Source organism: Myiozetetes cayanensis, unplaced genomic scaffold (genome assembly GCF_022539395.1).
Source record: "Myiozetetes cayanensis isolate MyiCay16 unplaced genomic scaffold, myiCay2020 scf1, whole genome shotgun sequence".
Taxonomy (NCBI): Eukaryota; Metazoa; Chordata; class Aves; order Passeriformes; family Tyrannidae; genus Myiozetetes; species Myiozetetes cayanensis.
The window spans coordinates 23438958-23455407 of record NW_026086604.1 but is presented as its reverse complement, the minus strand read 5'-3'; the positions used below and the strand labels follow the sequence as shown (position 1 = coordinate 23455407).

Below are 16450 nucleotides of genomic sequence, written 5' to 3'. Positions count from 1 at the left end.
GGGGAAGGGTTTAATTTTAAATCAGAATATGAAAATGGAACACAGGAAAATTAGATCATATGATTTTGATTTTTTAAATATATATTATTCTTAATGACATTCCATACAGTATGTATGATTCTAAATACATGCAGAATTTTTAATACTGCTTCACATAATTTCATAATTCAGTCCCAAGCAGGTTTTATATGACTGAAGAAAAATGTAATCTAGTATTCTGTAAGAAAATATGTGCACACACATACAAAATTGAAGCACATGTTTTCTGGTATCATCTGAATTTTTCCTATCTATTCATAGAAATATGCCTCCTATTGAAACATATGGTTTGCAAGAAAATTTTCTTTTTCTTTTCTTTTTACTGGGCCCTTCAAAATGCAAAATAGGTCCTCAAGACTGAAAAGTAAGAGTCTGTGAATTCAGACACAATTTAAAAAGACCTGACATGGCTGAAGACAAAGAAATCAGCTTTAAACATTTGAAGTTTCAATGTTCAAGTATTTTTAAACAGGTTTGTTTTTCAGAGAGAAGCCACATCACTAAACATTTTCCTAATTTCTGGTATTTTAGAAACCACCTGCTGATTTACAAACAGCTATCACTATGCATGTAAATCTATTGTTTTCCTAACAACATTAACCTTCTCATAAATACAGTCTAATTCTACAAGATGTTGAGTATTCACAACTCACACAAACTTTTCTGGGAATTAACATTGCTCAAAACCTGATAAGAGCTAGATACAGAAGTTATCTCTTGAATGTGTAAGAAGGGTTTTTCCAACTATTAAAGGTCTAGTTGACAGGGATTTCCCATCACACATCCAATCCTAACTAAAATAAAAAACAGTTCCCTTTTTCTTTCAAACAAAGTATGTTATGAATGTTATTCACAAATAATAGGCATTATTCTAGCATATATTAAGACCAGATAGACCTTAATGCAAGGATATCTTAGATACTGACTCAGAAATGAGACCAATTTTTTTCTTTTTTTCTCTTCCTATTGAATATTGGGGGGCTTTTTTGTTTCTTAATATATAGCCTTTAAGTGTAATTTGCTAGATTATGATTTGCATTGTGCAAATAAGTCTATTTAAGTCCATTATCCTGCCTTATAAAGTAATTTCTGACACCTTAACAGCACTCAATTTAATTACAACACACTGAAACAGTAGAGCTGACTCCCAAAGGAACCAGTTTGGATCACAAGATGGTGATATATACTACTTGCTGATCAGCTTTCAGCATCAGATCCACAATCAGCTGTTTTAAAAAAACAGCATCAGAACATCTGCACCATCATATTATTTTGTGGCAAAAAGCCGTCCAAAAGTAAGCAATTGCATGCAACAATGTGCACATATCCAGACTAGTAAGCAGACATACTTAAAACCCAGCAGTTTTACTGTAATGACTAAAGGAGAAAAAAAAAAAAAAAAGGCTTTGATTTTGATTCAGTAAGCATCAATTTCTGCAGCAGAATCCCCATTGGGTAATTCATCAAGGCATCTATTCTATATCTAGTGTGGCAAGACAGCGAAAACACTTACAGGCTCCAAAAAGAAAAACACTTGTGACAAAACTATTTTACATTCCTCGTGATTAAGCAATAGACACTCATTATTTCAAGACTGTCTTGAACCAATGCCCCAGACAAAACCATGCAATCATATCTGCTGCTGTCAGGATGAAATCAAGGCACGATGATTTTCTACATTCCTTCAAGAAAAAGCAAGTTATTTAGCAGGATCCACAAAGCTCTTTCTAAGAAAACACAGAAGTTAACTAAGGAAAGAGTGTATCATTTCTCTTGTGACGCTACAGAGAGATACAGGTCGATACCTGAAATTTAGGTAGTATTTTTATCTTTGGAGCTTTTACAGACTCTTGAGAGCAGTTTGAAGCAAAACCTTTAAGGCAGCATAAATGAAAGGATTCTGTTTCTGCTGGTCTCTGGAGATTAAATACCATTACTTTCCTTCCTAAAAATGAAAGGAATTGGAAATTACTACCGTACCAATTGACATGCCACAGGCAGAAGACTGGCTGGTCAGCTGAGAAGCAACCATGCAAATCCAACCCAAGACTCAGTTCCGTCTATGCAGAGGAGTCTGAAGAGGGCAAAGAAAGACTCTAACACCAGCTTTCCCAGCACAGAATTTGCTAGGCACGCTCTGTAGACTCTGCTCTCATACCAAGGTCTCCGTCAAAGTTTCACGCACAGATTCATCTCTTGTGCGGCAGCCTCACCTAATAAATATAGAAAACTCAAATACATGTTCGCTTTTCCAGCCAGAGAATAATGTAGAGAGGTGTAAGTAAATTAACAAAAATAGATAAACATTCTTCAAAATACTTTAAAAATTTAAGATGAGAGACAGAAATAGTATTCCAAGAGAGGCCACCATCTCACTTCTCCATTTGCAAGGGGACAATGAAATGCTCATACTGACTATTAGGAATTCATAAAAGCAAAATATACATTTGTTACTGCATAGATCCCCTTTCAAAATTGCAAAGGACCGTGTTCCTGTTTCTGAAGATGCAATGCAGTGAAATGCTGATCTCAGTGTAAAATAATCAAATATTGATTTTAATGAAGTAATTAAAATTACTTCCAAAATCTAATACGGATAAGATCGACAGCAGCTCTCTCTCTTTTGGGATCCTATAGTGAGGAGATCCTACAGTGTCATGGAAGGATGAACTCAGCCAATGTGGACCACTTGACTTCTAGAAACTGAGCTGCCCTTCTTCTGCCAGTGGAGAAATAAAAACTATAAACATCAAGCCCAAAGACACAGTAAACAGTTGCAAAGCAGTTTCCAGGAAGAAAACTGATGACTTTCAAAGCTATTAAATTTCAGTGCCATCTGACCTTGTTGGGTATCTAATTATACTCTTTCTTTTACAGACATAACCACAGTTACTTTAATGAGCATCTTTCCGCTTTCTTTACTATGTTTGTAACTCTCAAGGTCCCTGTGTTTCACTCAGGATTTCACTTTCAAAACTGATTGAAATCCCAATTCTTTCTCAGTGAGTTTATTACACATCCCTGTTTTTTACAGACCATTTTTGTACATCATAGTGTTTATAGTCTAAAATGTCAAAAACAGTGTATCTAGTACAGTTCCAGCCAAAGAAAAGTAGCTATAAAAACCAGTAACACTGTCACAGAAAACGACCCTGTCTAAATTTCAGTTAGACAAACTTCTCCTAAATAGAATACAAATAAGTGTGTGCAAATCTAGCAGATATAATTACACAATCAACAATTATGTGGTGAAATGGACTGGAAAAATAAAATTAAAACAATAAATGTTAATTTGTATTTGCTAATCACAAAAGATGTGGAAGGTGCAAGGCACAAAATCCTTGAAAAGAGATTCTTTTTAAAATCCAAGGAATTATATGGGGATGTCACAAATAGGAAAGTCTACATAGATGGCATTCATTTGGATTATAAAACAGCTACAATGACAATTCAGGGCTGTGTACACATGCTTATTGCTGCGGCTTAAAAGGGTCACCAGAATATATTTGGAATGTACAGTTCAGAAGTAAGAATCAAATTGTGGCTGCATTTTCCTATGAAGCGAGTGCACACATTTTCCAAACTGTAATCTTGCGGCAGGAGAACTATTTGAGTCATGTGTGCTTGCATGACTCACAAAACACATACTAAGGAGAGATCTGAAAGAAGGGGAAAGACCCCGTATCACTAAATGCAGAGATTACTCCTTTAGCAGGATGTGGTTTCAAAACAGGAGGACAATAAAACAGTGAACCCAGCGTTATTAGAAGAATCAGAGAGAATGGGAGAACTATAAGAATCTGAGATGCACAGGAAGGCTCCCAAGCCTTGCAGAAGAGGATTATAAGTACATAAAGAAAATTCTAATAAAGCATTAAAACTGAAAGGGTAACAAGTCAAATTTTAGAGAGACTTTCCAAATGACTTACAGAAGACAGAGTAGTGCCTTAAGCCCCAGAAAAGATGTATTGATAAGATGGAAAGGGCAACAGACTTTAAAAGGTAAAACATATCCTTGCTTCTTGAATCATCATTTCGAACTTCACTGCAGTTCATTAAGCATATGAAAATCCCACTCCCTCAAATCTCAGTTCATTACAGCAACCCCTTTTTTTTAACCAAGAATGATACCAGCCTGACCCTACAGCATATCAGCATGAATTTGCAGTACGCTTGAAGGGTTACCAAAATACATTTTTCTTCCTTAATCCTCAGCATCTCCTCCAAGAGGTGATCAATACCAATTCCTTTCACTCTTCTATTTCCACACTTCTTTTGGTCTTTGTCAGCTCAGTACTGTCGACATGCAAAAATGCAGCAGAGCTTGTTACAGTCTGCTTCCAAAGGGATGTCCATAATGAATGAGAACCATATGAGCAGTACTCTTAATAACTGTGTCCACTGCTGATGGTATTTCCTTTTGAACTTCAGAAAGATTTCCCGTCACCTTTGACTTCCACTATGTGCCCACTTACAAGCACAGTTAAGTTGCAGGCATAGCTCCAGAATATTTATCCACATTAATACCTAAATAGCCGGCTGGATAATTTAAATTCATTCAGATGTGTGGGTCGTCCTACCAGGTAATTATTCCTCATGAAAATTTCACAAGATTGCCAGATCCCAAGAGAAACAAGAAGCAGAAATAAATGCACAACTAATTACACAATATCATGGAAAAGCTCAAGTGAGGCTGTAGCTTCATGCCATAAGAATTTGGGCAGGCGATTTTTAGAAGTTGGATTGGATCAGTGTCTCTTTTGACACTACAGCTTTAAACCAGCTTCTAGAACATTACTAACAGGTGGTGTGCTGCAGCACAGGGACAAAACTAAGGTCTGTGAACCTCCAGTTGAAGAGTCTCCTCTCAAATCCCAAGGTCTCCATCAACTTATTGTCTCAAGTTGTTTTGCAATTAAAGCTCACAATGAGGCTCTTTCTTCACACTCTGCCTGTAACTAGCAGTAAACAAGAAATTACTAGTAGAGAAAAAAATTAAAATAGCAACAGCACAGAGAAATAAACTCAGTTCTGCTATGTGGAAGTACAGCTCCATGAACTACCAGGAGAAGGAGGTGCAGCCCTTTCAAACAGCACTGAGCCTGACAATTGTGCTCTTCTACCAGCACGCAAAGTTCATTTGTAAAATTACAGATCAAGTAATGGTTTCAGACAAGTAATGCAATGAATAAGTAACTCTGGGTGTCCAGAAACCCAACTCTGCTGAAATTTCTCCTGAAACACAACACAGAAGCCAGTGCCATGGGCTGTTCTGCTCTCCCCTACAGCACACAAGGCTGAAGCACCTCAGACTGGATATCCAGAACACTTAACAGATACAGTAGAATAAAGAATCATCATGCAGACTGAAGTGACTTCAGGATCAGACAGTCCACATGTTTCTGCTGCAAAGCAGTTTAGATCAAATTGCCAGGGGTTTAGGATCTTTATATAATAATATAAATACCACTACCTTTCTGGGCAAACTATTGCAGTGTCTGACCATCCTGACGGTGAGGAATTTTTTCCTGGTGATCTATTCGGTCCATTGCTTGTGCCTTTTGCATCTCACCCTTATCGTACCTCAAGAAGAGTTTGGCTCCATCCATATTCTCTACATCCTCCCATTAGGTAGCTGTAGACAACTCATGACAGAAGAGATGATATATAATTAGTTATATTTAACTAGCAACTGCCTACAGCACACCAACACGAAAATACTGGAGACAGGAGGCTTTACTCCTGCCTTTCAAGAGCCTCAGTAACTTGGACACATGGGATCCACAGCATGACTACCTCCTCCAGAAAAGATGTCCATCTCTTCACCTTCAGAAGATTGGCAAGTAGAACTGGTTTGTGTAAGACCAGCTAGGGGATATGGAAGAAGTAATCTTTGAATTTATTTATTCAAGTCTTTGGAGTGGAAGACTTACTCTGGAAGTAAAACACATTGATTCAAATCCATCTTCTGCTTGCTCAAGCTCAGGTCTGGAATGTATTCTCTTAGCAGGAGGGAAAGCTACTGGCAATTAGCAGCTTATTGTGTGAATGGGAGTAATCTCTATCACTCTTGTCCTACCTGAGAACTGAAGAGAAAACATGTCAGGAGGAAACATGGCCCAAGATCAACAGCATCGACGGGGAAGCAGCTCCTGCACTGGTCCTGCTCTTTGTCTGGTGACTCTCACGAACATGGTGCAGAAAGCGCAAATGTACATTGCAAAACTGCAACTTGGTGCGAAGACGGCTGAACTCCTGGAGAGCTGAGCCAGTGAACATACACGGTACAGCACGGCAAGGGCTTCACCAGCTTCACAGAGGAACTACGTGAACATGGAGTTAGCACAGCAGAATACTGAAAGAAGTGTCTTGCCAAGTGGGCCAATATGGCTAGACTGTGTCTGCGTGTAAGTGAAAATCCAAGCGCTGCTGTGCCCTATGGTTTTCCCAATTTAATCTCTACTTGCCTCAGCGTTGCTGGCTCTGTGCTCCATTTTACACCACACACATTTCTGGGAACAAAAAGTAAGTCTACACTTGTGAAGAGACCAACATTTCTCAATATATGTTGGGCTTCCTCTGAGATTACCTACCAGATCCAACTGTGTGAACAACTCAGACACAGAAATGCTTCAACTCCAAAAATTCATAGATGTGAACTGAGCACTGGCCTGCTTAACACTATCGATACTGAGGCAGATCTTGGCATGCAGAGATGCAGCTTGACGTGCTTGGGAAACTTTAAGGCTGTAATAGTGATGCCACTGGAATGAGGAGAGTTGGGGTATGACACTTTGGATTTGGAAGGTAGTTACTGCTTCAAGAGCAGAAGTTGTTTTGTGCACTTAGTTTTAGTCTGTAAGCTGGTAGTGAAAGATCAGGTTTCAGCTGATTTTTTTTAGAGTTATCCTTAATGTACATATTTGGAAGAAAAAAAGATGAAGCAAACAAACCTACTGGTATAGGTATATGTACATGTCCTGAAAAGGACCAGATATCATGTCTTCTACTCTTAAATGTATCAGCTACTCTGTCTGGACGTTAAACTGGCACATCACATCCTTTCATTTTATGCAAAATTAGTATTCAAGTCTTCTTTTTAAATTGCATATACACAGATCACATTGATTTGGAAGCTATGACGATGATGCCTTAAACATATGAGCGTGGAGTCCAAAATCTTCAAATCAAGATGTGATCAGTTCTAAACACCTTAGGCACACCAAGGAAGTACCAGCCCTGAGAAACTGATTTGTTGGTTCCTCTCCAGCTATAAGTCTAAGTTACAAAGCACTAAATCTTCACAGGAAAAGTGTTTGGGACCTTGATTAAATATATATATTAAAACTATCTCTGCAGAACAATCTGCATTCCGTGATGTGTAAGTTACTTTCCATACATGTGCAGCAAGACGCAGTTCACAGCCCCATGGGTTGAAAATAAGAGCAATAATGTTATGCAGATTTTGGAATTTATTACTACCATAAAAGACGAAGAAACTTTAATACTGTGAAAAACAAGTCATCACATGCCACCTCCCAAACCCTACCTTACGTATTTGAAGAACCCAGTGACCCACAGTCCTTTTAGAGAAAGAGCTTTTCACTCAATAGCTGAATCCTGAAGAAGATAAAGTCATTATGCAGGATGATTGGAATAATGATGCAAGGTTAAAACTTAGACTTAAGTATTTCCAGACACATTTTCCCCATTTGGCAGGAAACTTGTTTTGTAAGACACAGAATTATCCTAATATAACAGCACAGCAACTGCAACTTAAAACAGAGCAAGTTGGTTAATGGACTGTTAGGAGACTTTTGCTGTGTAACAGCATTTAGATGCATGTATTTAAAAAACAGGTGGATAATCCAAATGTTCAGTTACTAGGACACTAACAGTTATGTCCATGGCAATTTTGTTTCTGTTCTTTAAACAAATCATCACTTGCAAGCACTAATGTTAAAACCAGAAAGCCACTCTAGTACACAGTGGCTATAAATGCCAAATCAATTTTCAGCAGATAATAAAGTCCATGTTTTACAATCAGCAATACACTGTTTTACTACCCAAAATGTAAGCTAATAATATATAGCTCTGCTAAATGGAAAATGCAGATATGCTGTTAAGAAATGGGCTGGCTGTGAGATGATGGATCATTTCTGCCGGGACCTTCTTAAAGCTATGTGCAAATGTTTTGAAAATATCACATGATGTGGCCATGTGTTAAAAATTACAGCCAGTTAAGTTCTCTGCTAAGAAAAATATGTGGGCAATTTATGAAATGCACTCCAGGATGGAGATATCTTAAGTAAAACCAGATTTTGAAAACAAACCCATTTTTTTTTGAAACATGAACTTAAAAAAAAAAAAAAAGTTGCAGCCACATCTGGAGAGCAGAAGTAAAGAAAGGGTGGTCTGACCTAATACCAGGCCATCTTCTGAAAGAGCAGCATTATTTCTGGGCTACAATGACTGTGATCACTGATTGTCCTTTTAAGGAAACCATGCTGAATACTGCCATGGGCAATAATAAAGCATTTTGTAGGCCAACATCTGTTCTTTGAAAGTACTATAAAATGACTGATAGATTTGTAATGTTTCATAAATAAAGTCCGGAATAAACAATACTAAAAAAAAAAAAAAAAAAAAAGAAAAAGAAACCAAGCACCACATTCACAGTAATCAGAGAAACTAGTGTATGGTATTAGATTTGAACACTGTTCCCCCAGGAACAATTATTTAGAGATAAATGCTTCCTAGAGTTCACTACACAGAATGCCAAAATGGTTAACTTGGTTACAGCAAGCTGCATATTAACGGGATTATCTTTCTAGTGACTTTTCTCGGAGTTGCAGCAGTGCCTTAACAGAGGTCTGAATGGCTTTTGCAGTGCTTCATTAGCCAGCCTCGCTGCTGTCGCTTTGACCCAACAGGGAAGCAGGGAGGTGAGCAGCGAGTCACAATTATAACAGTACCAGCAATTTGTCTTTGAAGGGCAAATTTAGTTTGTGCAAGTGTTATCACCACACATAAACCAGAACTCGTCTTTATTACTTCCTGTTCTTTCCCCAAAAGAAGAACTTCAGATGTCAAAATCACTAAAGGGATGCTTCTGAAATCAAGACTTCACACATACACAAAAGGCACTGATATAATATCAGATTACATAAAAATACACATCCTTTTAATCTGCTGTACATAATGTGCTTACTTTTAAAATACAAAATCTGCCCCAGATGGCTAATAATGCCCATTTGAAAAAACACAACACCACAATATTAAAGGGCTAAAATATGCTGTGAACAGATTGAGAGGCAGTTCATCCTAGAGGAGAGTAAAAAAGTGCAGATGGGTGTCAAAAATAGCCAAGTGTCAGATCTGTTCAAGTATCTCCATTCTGGCACATGCTCCCAGTCACAGCTGTTAGTGTATTCTCTGTATCCAAGTGCAAGGTTTTCTAACACTCGGAGCTGACATTAAAACACACTTCTTCCTTGCTACTGCTTTAAGAGAATGCTGAAAATTAAAGATTTATTTAATGGTAAAGCTTAACGAGTATTGATAAGGGTATACATACTTGAGTGTAGCACATGCCATTTTGATTAAAGACGCATGAAATTTTAACCAGCAGGTAGATTAAGTAATTTAAATGCCAAAGGCTTAATAGGTTTTCAAAAACCTCCACTCTAACATTCCAACATTGTTTGCCAATAGCCCCAAATAATGCACACAATGATCAAAACTGATAAGAATGTGTCATTTTAGTACCTTTAAATATCTTGACAAAACACAGAAATAGTAAACTCCATGAGAAGATGAGTTTCATACAAACATAAGGGAAACATCAGTGTATGCAAATTATGCACAATACACAGTTTTCCTAATTAATGAATTACCATGGTATTTCTAATGAAGACCACATTCCCAGGACCGCAATGCATGCAAATCAAATTTGACGTTTAAAGGGTTAAACTGACCTTTCATAGCCCTCAGTTGTTATCTATGCAAATTAATTTGCCCATATTTCAACCATATAAATCCTCTTAGCCTTGTGCTTTGAGCAAACAGAGACCACTTTCTTGTTACAACCACAGGATCAGCAAACATACCAGCAGTAGGGTATGACCGTGTATAAAAATGCTGAAAGGAAAACATTCTTCCAACAACTGGCAATACCTACATGCAACTGTGGCTGCAGCAAACTGGCAGATACTGTTTCAAAACACCATCTGCGAGGTGTACAGACTCTCTGTGATCAAGCGTAGCCTCTTCTGCCTGTCCTACCCAAATAATCCACAAGAACCAGCCAGCTGTAGGATCTCTAGTCCCGTCTCTTTTTTTATCCAGAACAGAGGCTGTTATAATCAGACACATGGCTTTTTCCAGTCCTTACCAAAGCGGGGAAAAAAACCCCACAAACAAAACACACCAAATTCAATCCACTCAGTCGTGGTCAAGCATCTAAGAAAAGGCATCAGACAAATCAACCTGCATAGAAGTGTTTTTATTGGCAATAACACTTATCAATTAGACAAGCGATCGTAAGATCCAAGGGGAATATTTTTCTGAGGATATCAACCTATTACAACTCCCAGCTCCACAGCAATTCCTCTAATTCAGCAGATTTTTTTTTAATTATTGTTTTATTTCGAATCAACATATTTCAGTAATTTGCCTGGTGACAGTGAAGGACTAGGATTTAGGACAAGGCTCGAATAATTTGTTTTATAAACCTCCCTCACTTCTCCAACATAAACAGCTTTTCACAGATAATTTTGGCTGATGGGTGAATGCTGTGAATGATCTCTGCCGATCAAATGTTTGCAGATTCAAGGTGCAGATGATAGTCAGGAAAGCCAGCCCAAAGATATATTTTTCTTTGCTAAAAATGATCCCCCGTGCCGAGACCTGCACCCACAAAGCCGGTGACTTTCTGCTATTTCTATCCCTTTTCATTGAAACATCCAGTCCTGCTGTAAGTATCATCTCTGGCAGTTCACTTGCACAAATTCCCCTCCCCCAAACACATACACAACAGAATTAGCATCCGCGATCGCTCCATACCCGTATCAGCTTGCAAATCACCCTCTATATTAAAAGAGAAAAGGAAAAAAAGAGAGAGGGAAAACATACTATCAAAAAAACAATTAGCATTTCCTCATTTAAAACCGAAAGAGCTGCAATAATTTCAACTCACCAGGCATCCTTGGATAAAATATACCACACTGTAAATGGCTCTCTCCTAAAAGCAAGCTTATTTAGGGCTCAGTGCCTCCTGTTCTGGAATGAACAGAGAGAAGCGAGGAGGGCCATCAGAACTGGCTGTGGCAGCGTAGCTGGAGGCAGGATGCTGGGCGCGTGCGTTTGCCAGGCAAAGACAGATGGAGAGCTGACACTCTGTATTGCACTTGGAGCAGAAATGTGAATGATGACAGGAGCACATGTGGCCTTGAACCCAGCCCTGTCTCTTCAGGCAGAACAATGACAGGGATGTGTGTGCAAATTATCACAACCCCGGCTCCCCTCAGCTGACTCCTTTTACTCTACCTTTCACACCAAGTTCCAGATGACCAAAGAATAGAAACTAAAATGCAGAGTGATAAGCCAAACACTGAATTATTCATTTTTTCGTTAAAAGTTAACCCTTTCCTCTGCTGATAACAATTAAAGAGAAAGCATCACTCTGAATCAGCTTTCCTCCAAAAGTAAAAACAAATTCATTCTTTAACAGCCATAATTTTGCACTCCACGGGACTACGTTTGTTTATTTAGCCAGAAATTCAAAACGTGCATGAGAACATACAAGAGAATTCTCCCTCCTCTCCCCACACTTTTGTCATTATTATTCTCCTTTACTATTGGGAACGGAGTATCAAAATCACTCCCTTTCTCAGATTCGCAGTAGTATGTGTAAAATAGAAGACACTTAGAAAGCAGACCACTTACATTTTACTACAGTGCTTTTAACCCCCTGGGATTCCTCCATTGATATGTTCCAAACATTTGCAGCTTACTCTCCTTTACCTTGCATGGTGATCCATGGGGGATGAAAACAAAATCTTCCCTGTAAAGCTTTTTCAAAAGCTAAACAATCATGTCCTCCCAATTTCTGATTTCGGGTACCCCTTAAATGTTTATCCTTCACATGAATAAGGTATGCCTGGCTAGGGTTCAATTCACTCTTCCCTATTAAGCTTTAATAGACACCATGATACATAAAACTACAAGTCTTTGTTATAGTGCTTTATCTAAAGCTGGCTATTTTCTTCTCAGCAGTCCCTCTTTAGTCCTTTGTAAAACATCTTTGCCTCTCAGAAGAAACATACGCCTGACTCGCATGCCTTCTGTAGCACATATAGCCTTGCACAAAATTCCAGGCACAAGAAAAAATATCGTCTTTTTTAAAACTCTCCTCACATTCATCACTCGCAAAAGCTTCTCCCTTTAGTAATGAGCATTTCTCCAGCAACTAGAGTGTAAGTCCTGGTTCTGACTTTGTCTTTGCAGTATACATTCAAATCCTTTATGGAAAGGCAACAATTCTCAGTCAGATCTTGTCAGTGTAAGGTTTGTCCTTGGGTACTTATTTATGCACCCCCCGATTTTGCGCTATGTCTCCTTCTGCCTCTGTTACACTGAAACAACTCTGCTTTTAGGCCTTCCTCTTCTTTCCTCTAGCTGCCACAGAGCCTGATAAAAATCTATTTAGGAAAAGGACAGACATGCAAAATTAAGCAGAAAGTAACAGTCCTTCCAATGTCCACACTGAACTCATGAATATTTCTCACTTAAAGAAAATGAGGCATTTAATTTACTGATATTTCCATAATAACTTTCTAACACTATCGAAGTGGCATGCTTAAGTTTCACATAAATAGGAGAGTCCAAACACAGGACTGGCAAATCTAAGACTGTCAAGAAGAAAAGGAGCAGCTTCCCTTGCCCCAGTAAACACCCTGGCACTTAACACACTCATGTGTCTACTACTTGAGGCAGGTCTTTTCTTCATCTTCATCAGATACCTATTGTAATGAAGTTCTCTGTAATGGATTTTTGAGTGTCAGAGAGCCCAAGAGAAACACCAAAACATGAAAACATTTTCATGACAGCCCAGTTTCATGAAGGGGTGAAAAGCAGAGGGGGCAAAGGGAGAGAAGCAAGGGAAAGGGAGACAAGCTAAGTCTGTGCCAACAAGGCCTTCAAGGAATTTACTGTCCTTATGGTTTTATTATTTGATGCATTTAAAACCAGTCAGTTAGTATTGTATTTGCTGTGTTGTTTTTCTTTTGTAATTCTGTACTCTACATGAAAGGAAAAACATTTTCACAGTTGGAAATGCAACCTTTCATCAACATAGATGCAGCCTGAATCAGCTTTAGAGCAGAAAGTAATGTGTCAAAGGTATGACTCATTTTAATAAAACCGAACAATATTCACTCTTAAAAGAAGGTCTTAATATCAGTACATTGTAAATCCACAGACCATGGCTCACGAAATTGAACTTCCATATGCTCTGCGATTATGCATCTTTTTTTCTGTGTGTAAAAAGCCTTTTTAAGCTGTTATCTGACTACAGTAATTGCCACTTAAATTGATCCACGTCAACAAAACCTGGATCCCTGGAGATTCTCACCTAGAAGTCTGCTCATAGAAGGGGCTAACAGAATGCCTGTGCATCTGAGACTACTTCAGCATTTTCTCAAGCAGCCAGCTGCATGAATAGTTTTCCCCTCTCATTATTTAATACACTGAGGCAGGCTGCAACCCATTTGGCAGTCCTCCCTGAATAAATATCTGTGGATATTTATTCACTTTCCCTACCCCCATTTTTAATGCAGTCACTTAAAGCTTGCCCTAAAAGTTTTTGCACCAGGTCTGAAATGTTAGCAGGCCAAGCAAAGGCAGACAGTCCTTTCTGTAAAATGGTTTTATTCTCCACCAAAAAAAGAAAGGCAGTGGTTTTAACACTGAACAATTCTGCTGAAGCACAAGAGTCAGTGTTACGTGTAATACCAAAGTGAAAGCGATACAAAGAGAGTGGAAAATCCAGAAGATAATCTTTAGCCAGTTTCTTTATGGTGCACATTATGCTATGCCATCCTAGGTGGGCATCAGCTCCCTCTTTGAAATCACTCAAAACGCTTTACAAAATAATTTTAAATCACCCTCTACAAGTTCTTATTTTGAAAATGGGTAAAGAAGGTAAACCAGTCTCCATAAAGATATGTTTGAAGGGGGGGGGGGGAAGATTTTTATGCAGTGGACGATATAAGGTAGCCAAGGCATGGATCTGATGGAAAAGAGAAATTCCAAACGACCACCATTAAAAAGTACAGAGGTTGCCTTTTGTGCAAACCCAGCTTAATAACAGAGACTGGAAGTCCACTGAAACGCATCTGTAGTTAATGAAAGCTCTCTATTAACAGTGAAGGAAGAATTTAACTCAAAGCTTTTCTGTAGGACTTCTCAACTTCCCGCTCTACTTATAGCAGACTGTTGTGATACATTGTGACTTCACACAGTGGGTATTAAGTGAGTTAATTCAAAGGAGCTGAAACCTCATTGATCCTAATTGAAAGCAATACACCCAACCAAATAGTTTTCTACCCCATCTGCTCTGGCCTGCCACCAGCTATTCAATACAAGAGAATTAATAGTTTCAGATATTCTAACAGACCCAATAAAAGCACTCATTTAAGCAGGACTGCATTAACAAAGTGAAAAACCAAGGGCAAAATGGGTTCAAATGGAGCATTTTACTCCTAGTTGGCTTTAACAAAGCTGAATAATGCTTATTCTGACTTTTTATGTGCAAGACTTGATAAACTGAATGAGAAGGCACTCAATGATCAGTCAACGAGCATTGATGAATGGTCATTAGGACCCCCCCAATCTCAGGGAAGGCCATTCCACAAAGTGGCACACCAGCTTGAAAGGGTGGACTCACTAATGTCCAGATTTCCCCGCTTGCTTGTTCCACTTTCAGACCACTGGCCACCAAATGAGGCTGACATATTGGAAAATAATCTTTTATGGGCGAGTGGTAAATAAAAATGGAGGCATTAGCTGGGCTTTCAAATTCAAATCTACTAGTTTTGTCAGCCCCAAAACGTTTTGATTTTCCACCCAGCTGGAAGCTATTAGTGTTTTCTTAAGGCATCCCACTGACAGGGCAAACCCACCTAATGTGTGAGCTGTAGAGCTGATGTGAGGGACAGGGGACGACAACTTCTGGATGCTTTCTGAACTTTATTCAGTTGACTGTCCAAACGAAGTACAGTAAAGGCAACACCTTCAGGAGAAGCTCACTAATTTCTTGCTGCCCAAGTATCTCCTACTGCCTGGTGCAATGGTAGCCCACCTAGGCCTGTAATGCGTACCCTCAGTGCCACTTTTACCATGACATTGTACCTAGCCTTCCTTGGTTCTACTGCACTACCACAAAAGGCTCAAGCTATCCAAGAAAGGCACTTCTTTATAACCTCCTAATTCTTTGTTTGGAAATAAAATTTATATATTCCAATAAGATATGTGCTTATCTGTTAACAGCAGCTCTGAATGCATGCAACACAAAACATTTGCCAGATAACACTAAACATTTCCCTAAGCATTTCCTTATTGGCAAGGCTTTCTGGACTTCCGAAAAAAGACAAATGGGACATTTAAAACACACACTGCTATGTGAAACACAAACTAATTGAGATTACCTATACAGTCAAAATACTCAGCAGTTGAAACCTGCAAGGTGGGAAGAAAATATTCTTGGTTGTCTAAGACAAACTGTTCATCATGTTACTTCAAGTACTAGATTAAATTCATTGGAGGTGAGAAAGCATTCATGTCTTTTCAGTTAAGAAAACTTATACGTCATATCCATGTTTCAGTAATACTCTAAAGAGTATTTTAAATCATCTGTTAAGAACAGGCAACCTTAACAGTGGATTAGACTTAACAACCTAAATTGCCTACTGCTTTTTGATCAAAAAAGAACCAAAGACATTAATTCTTGTTGAGTACTGTCAGAAATTTCAGTGACATTTCACCCACATTTCAGGTTTTAAAATGATGAAAATATACATAAAAGCCTATCACTGATGAATAGTTCCATAAAATTTCATTGACTTAAGAGTAGGAGGGACAACATAGGCTTCAGGTCTTAAAGAATACATGCTCTTTTGCTCTATATATACATTATAGTAAGAACAGTCACATGGACAAACTCCCATATAAGTACCCATTTTGGTGTCTATTTCTTTCACTTGATCTGGCCTGAACAAGTTCTGCCTCGCATTTTTATTAAATGTTATATTTTTTATAATGTGGGCAAAGTAAATTAGAATTGACTGTTAATTTCTATCATCATTTGACTTCAAAGGAAATTACCACACCATCTGTGCATAGACATCACTCA

The 16450-nt window shown here is 38.4% G+C and overlaps 1 protein-coding gene across 4 annotated transcripts in view; it reads right to left on the bottom strand.

Annotated features, from left to right (window-relative positions):
* Positions 1–16450, bottom strand: part of RUNX1T1 (RUNX1 partner transcriptional co-repressor 1) — a 113471-nt gene that overhangs the window by 67206 nt on the left and 29815 nt on the right. The window contains exon 1 of one of the 4 annotated variants that reach the window (XM_050310986.1): positions 11237–11389. The exons of the other annotated variants lie outside the window; for them this stretch is intronic. Within the exon in view, the coding sequence (XP_050166943.1) occupies positions 11237–11243 (7 nt within the window). The 5' untranslated portion in view covers positions 11244–11389. Of the gene's footprint in view, positions 1–11236; positions 11390–16450 lie in introns of those variants that run through there. 4 annotated transcript variants of the gene reach the window in all.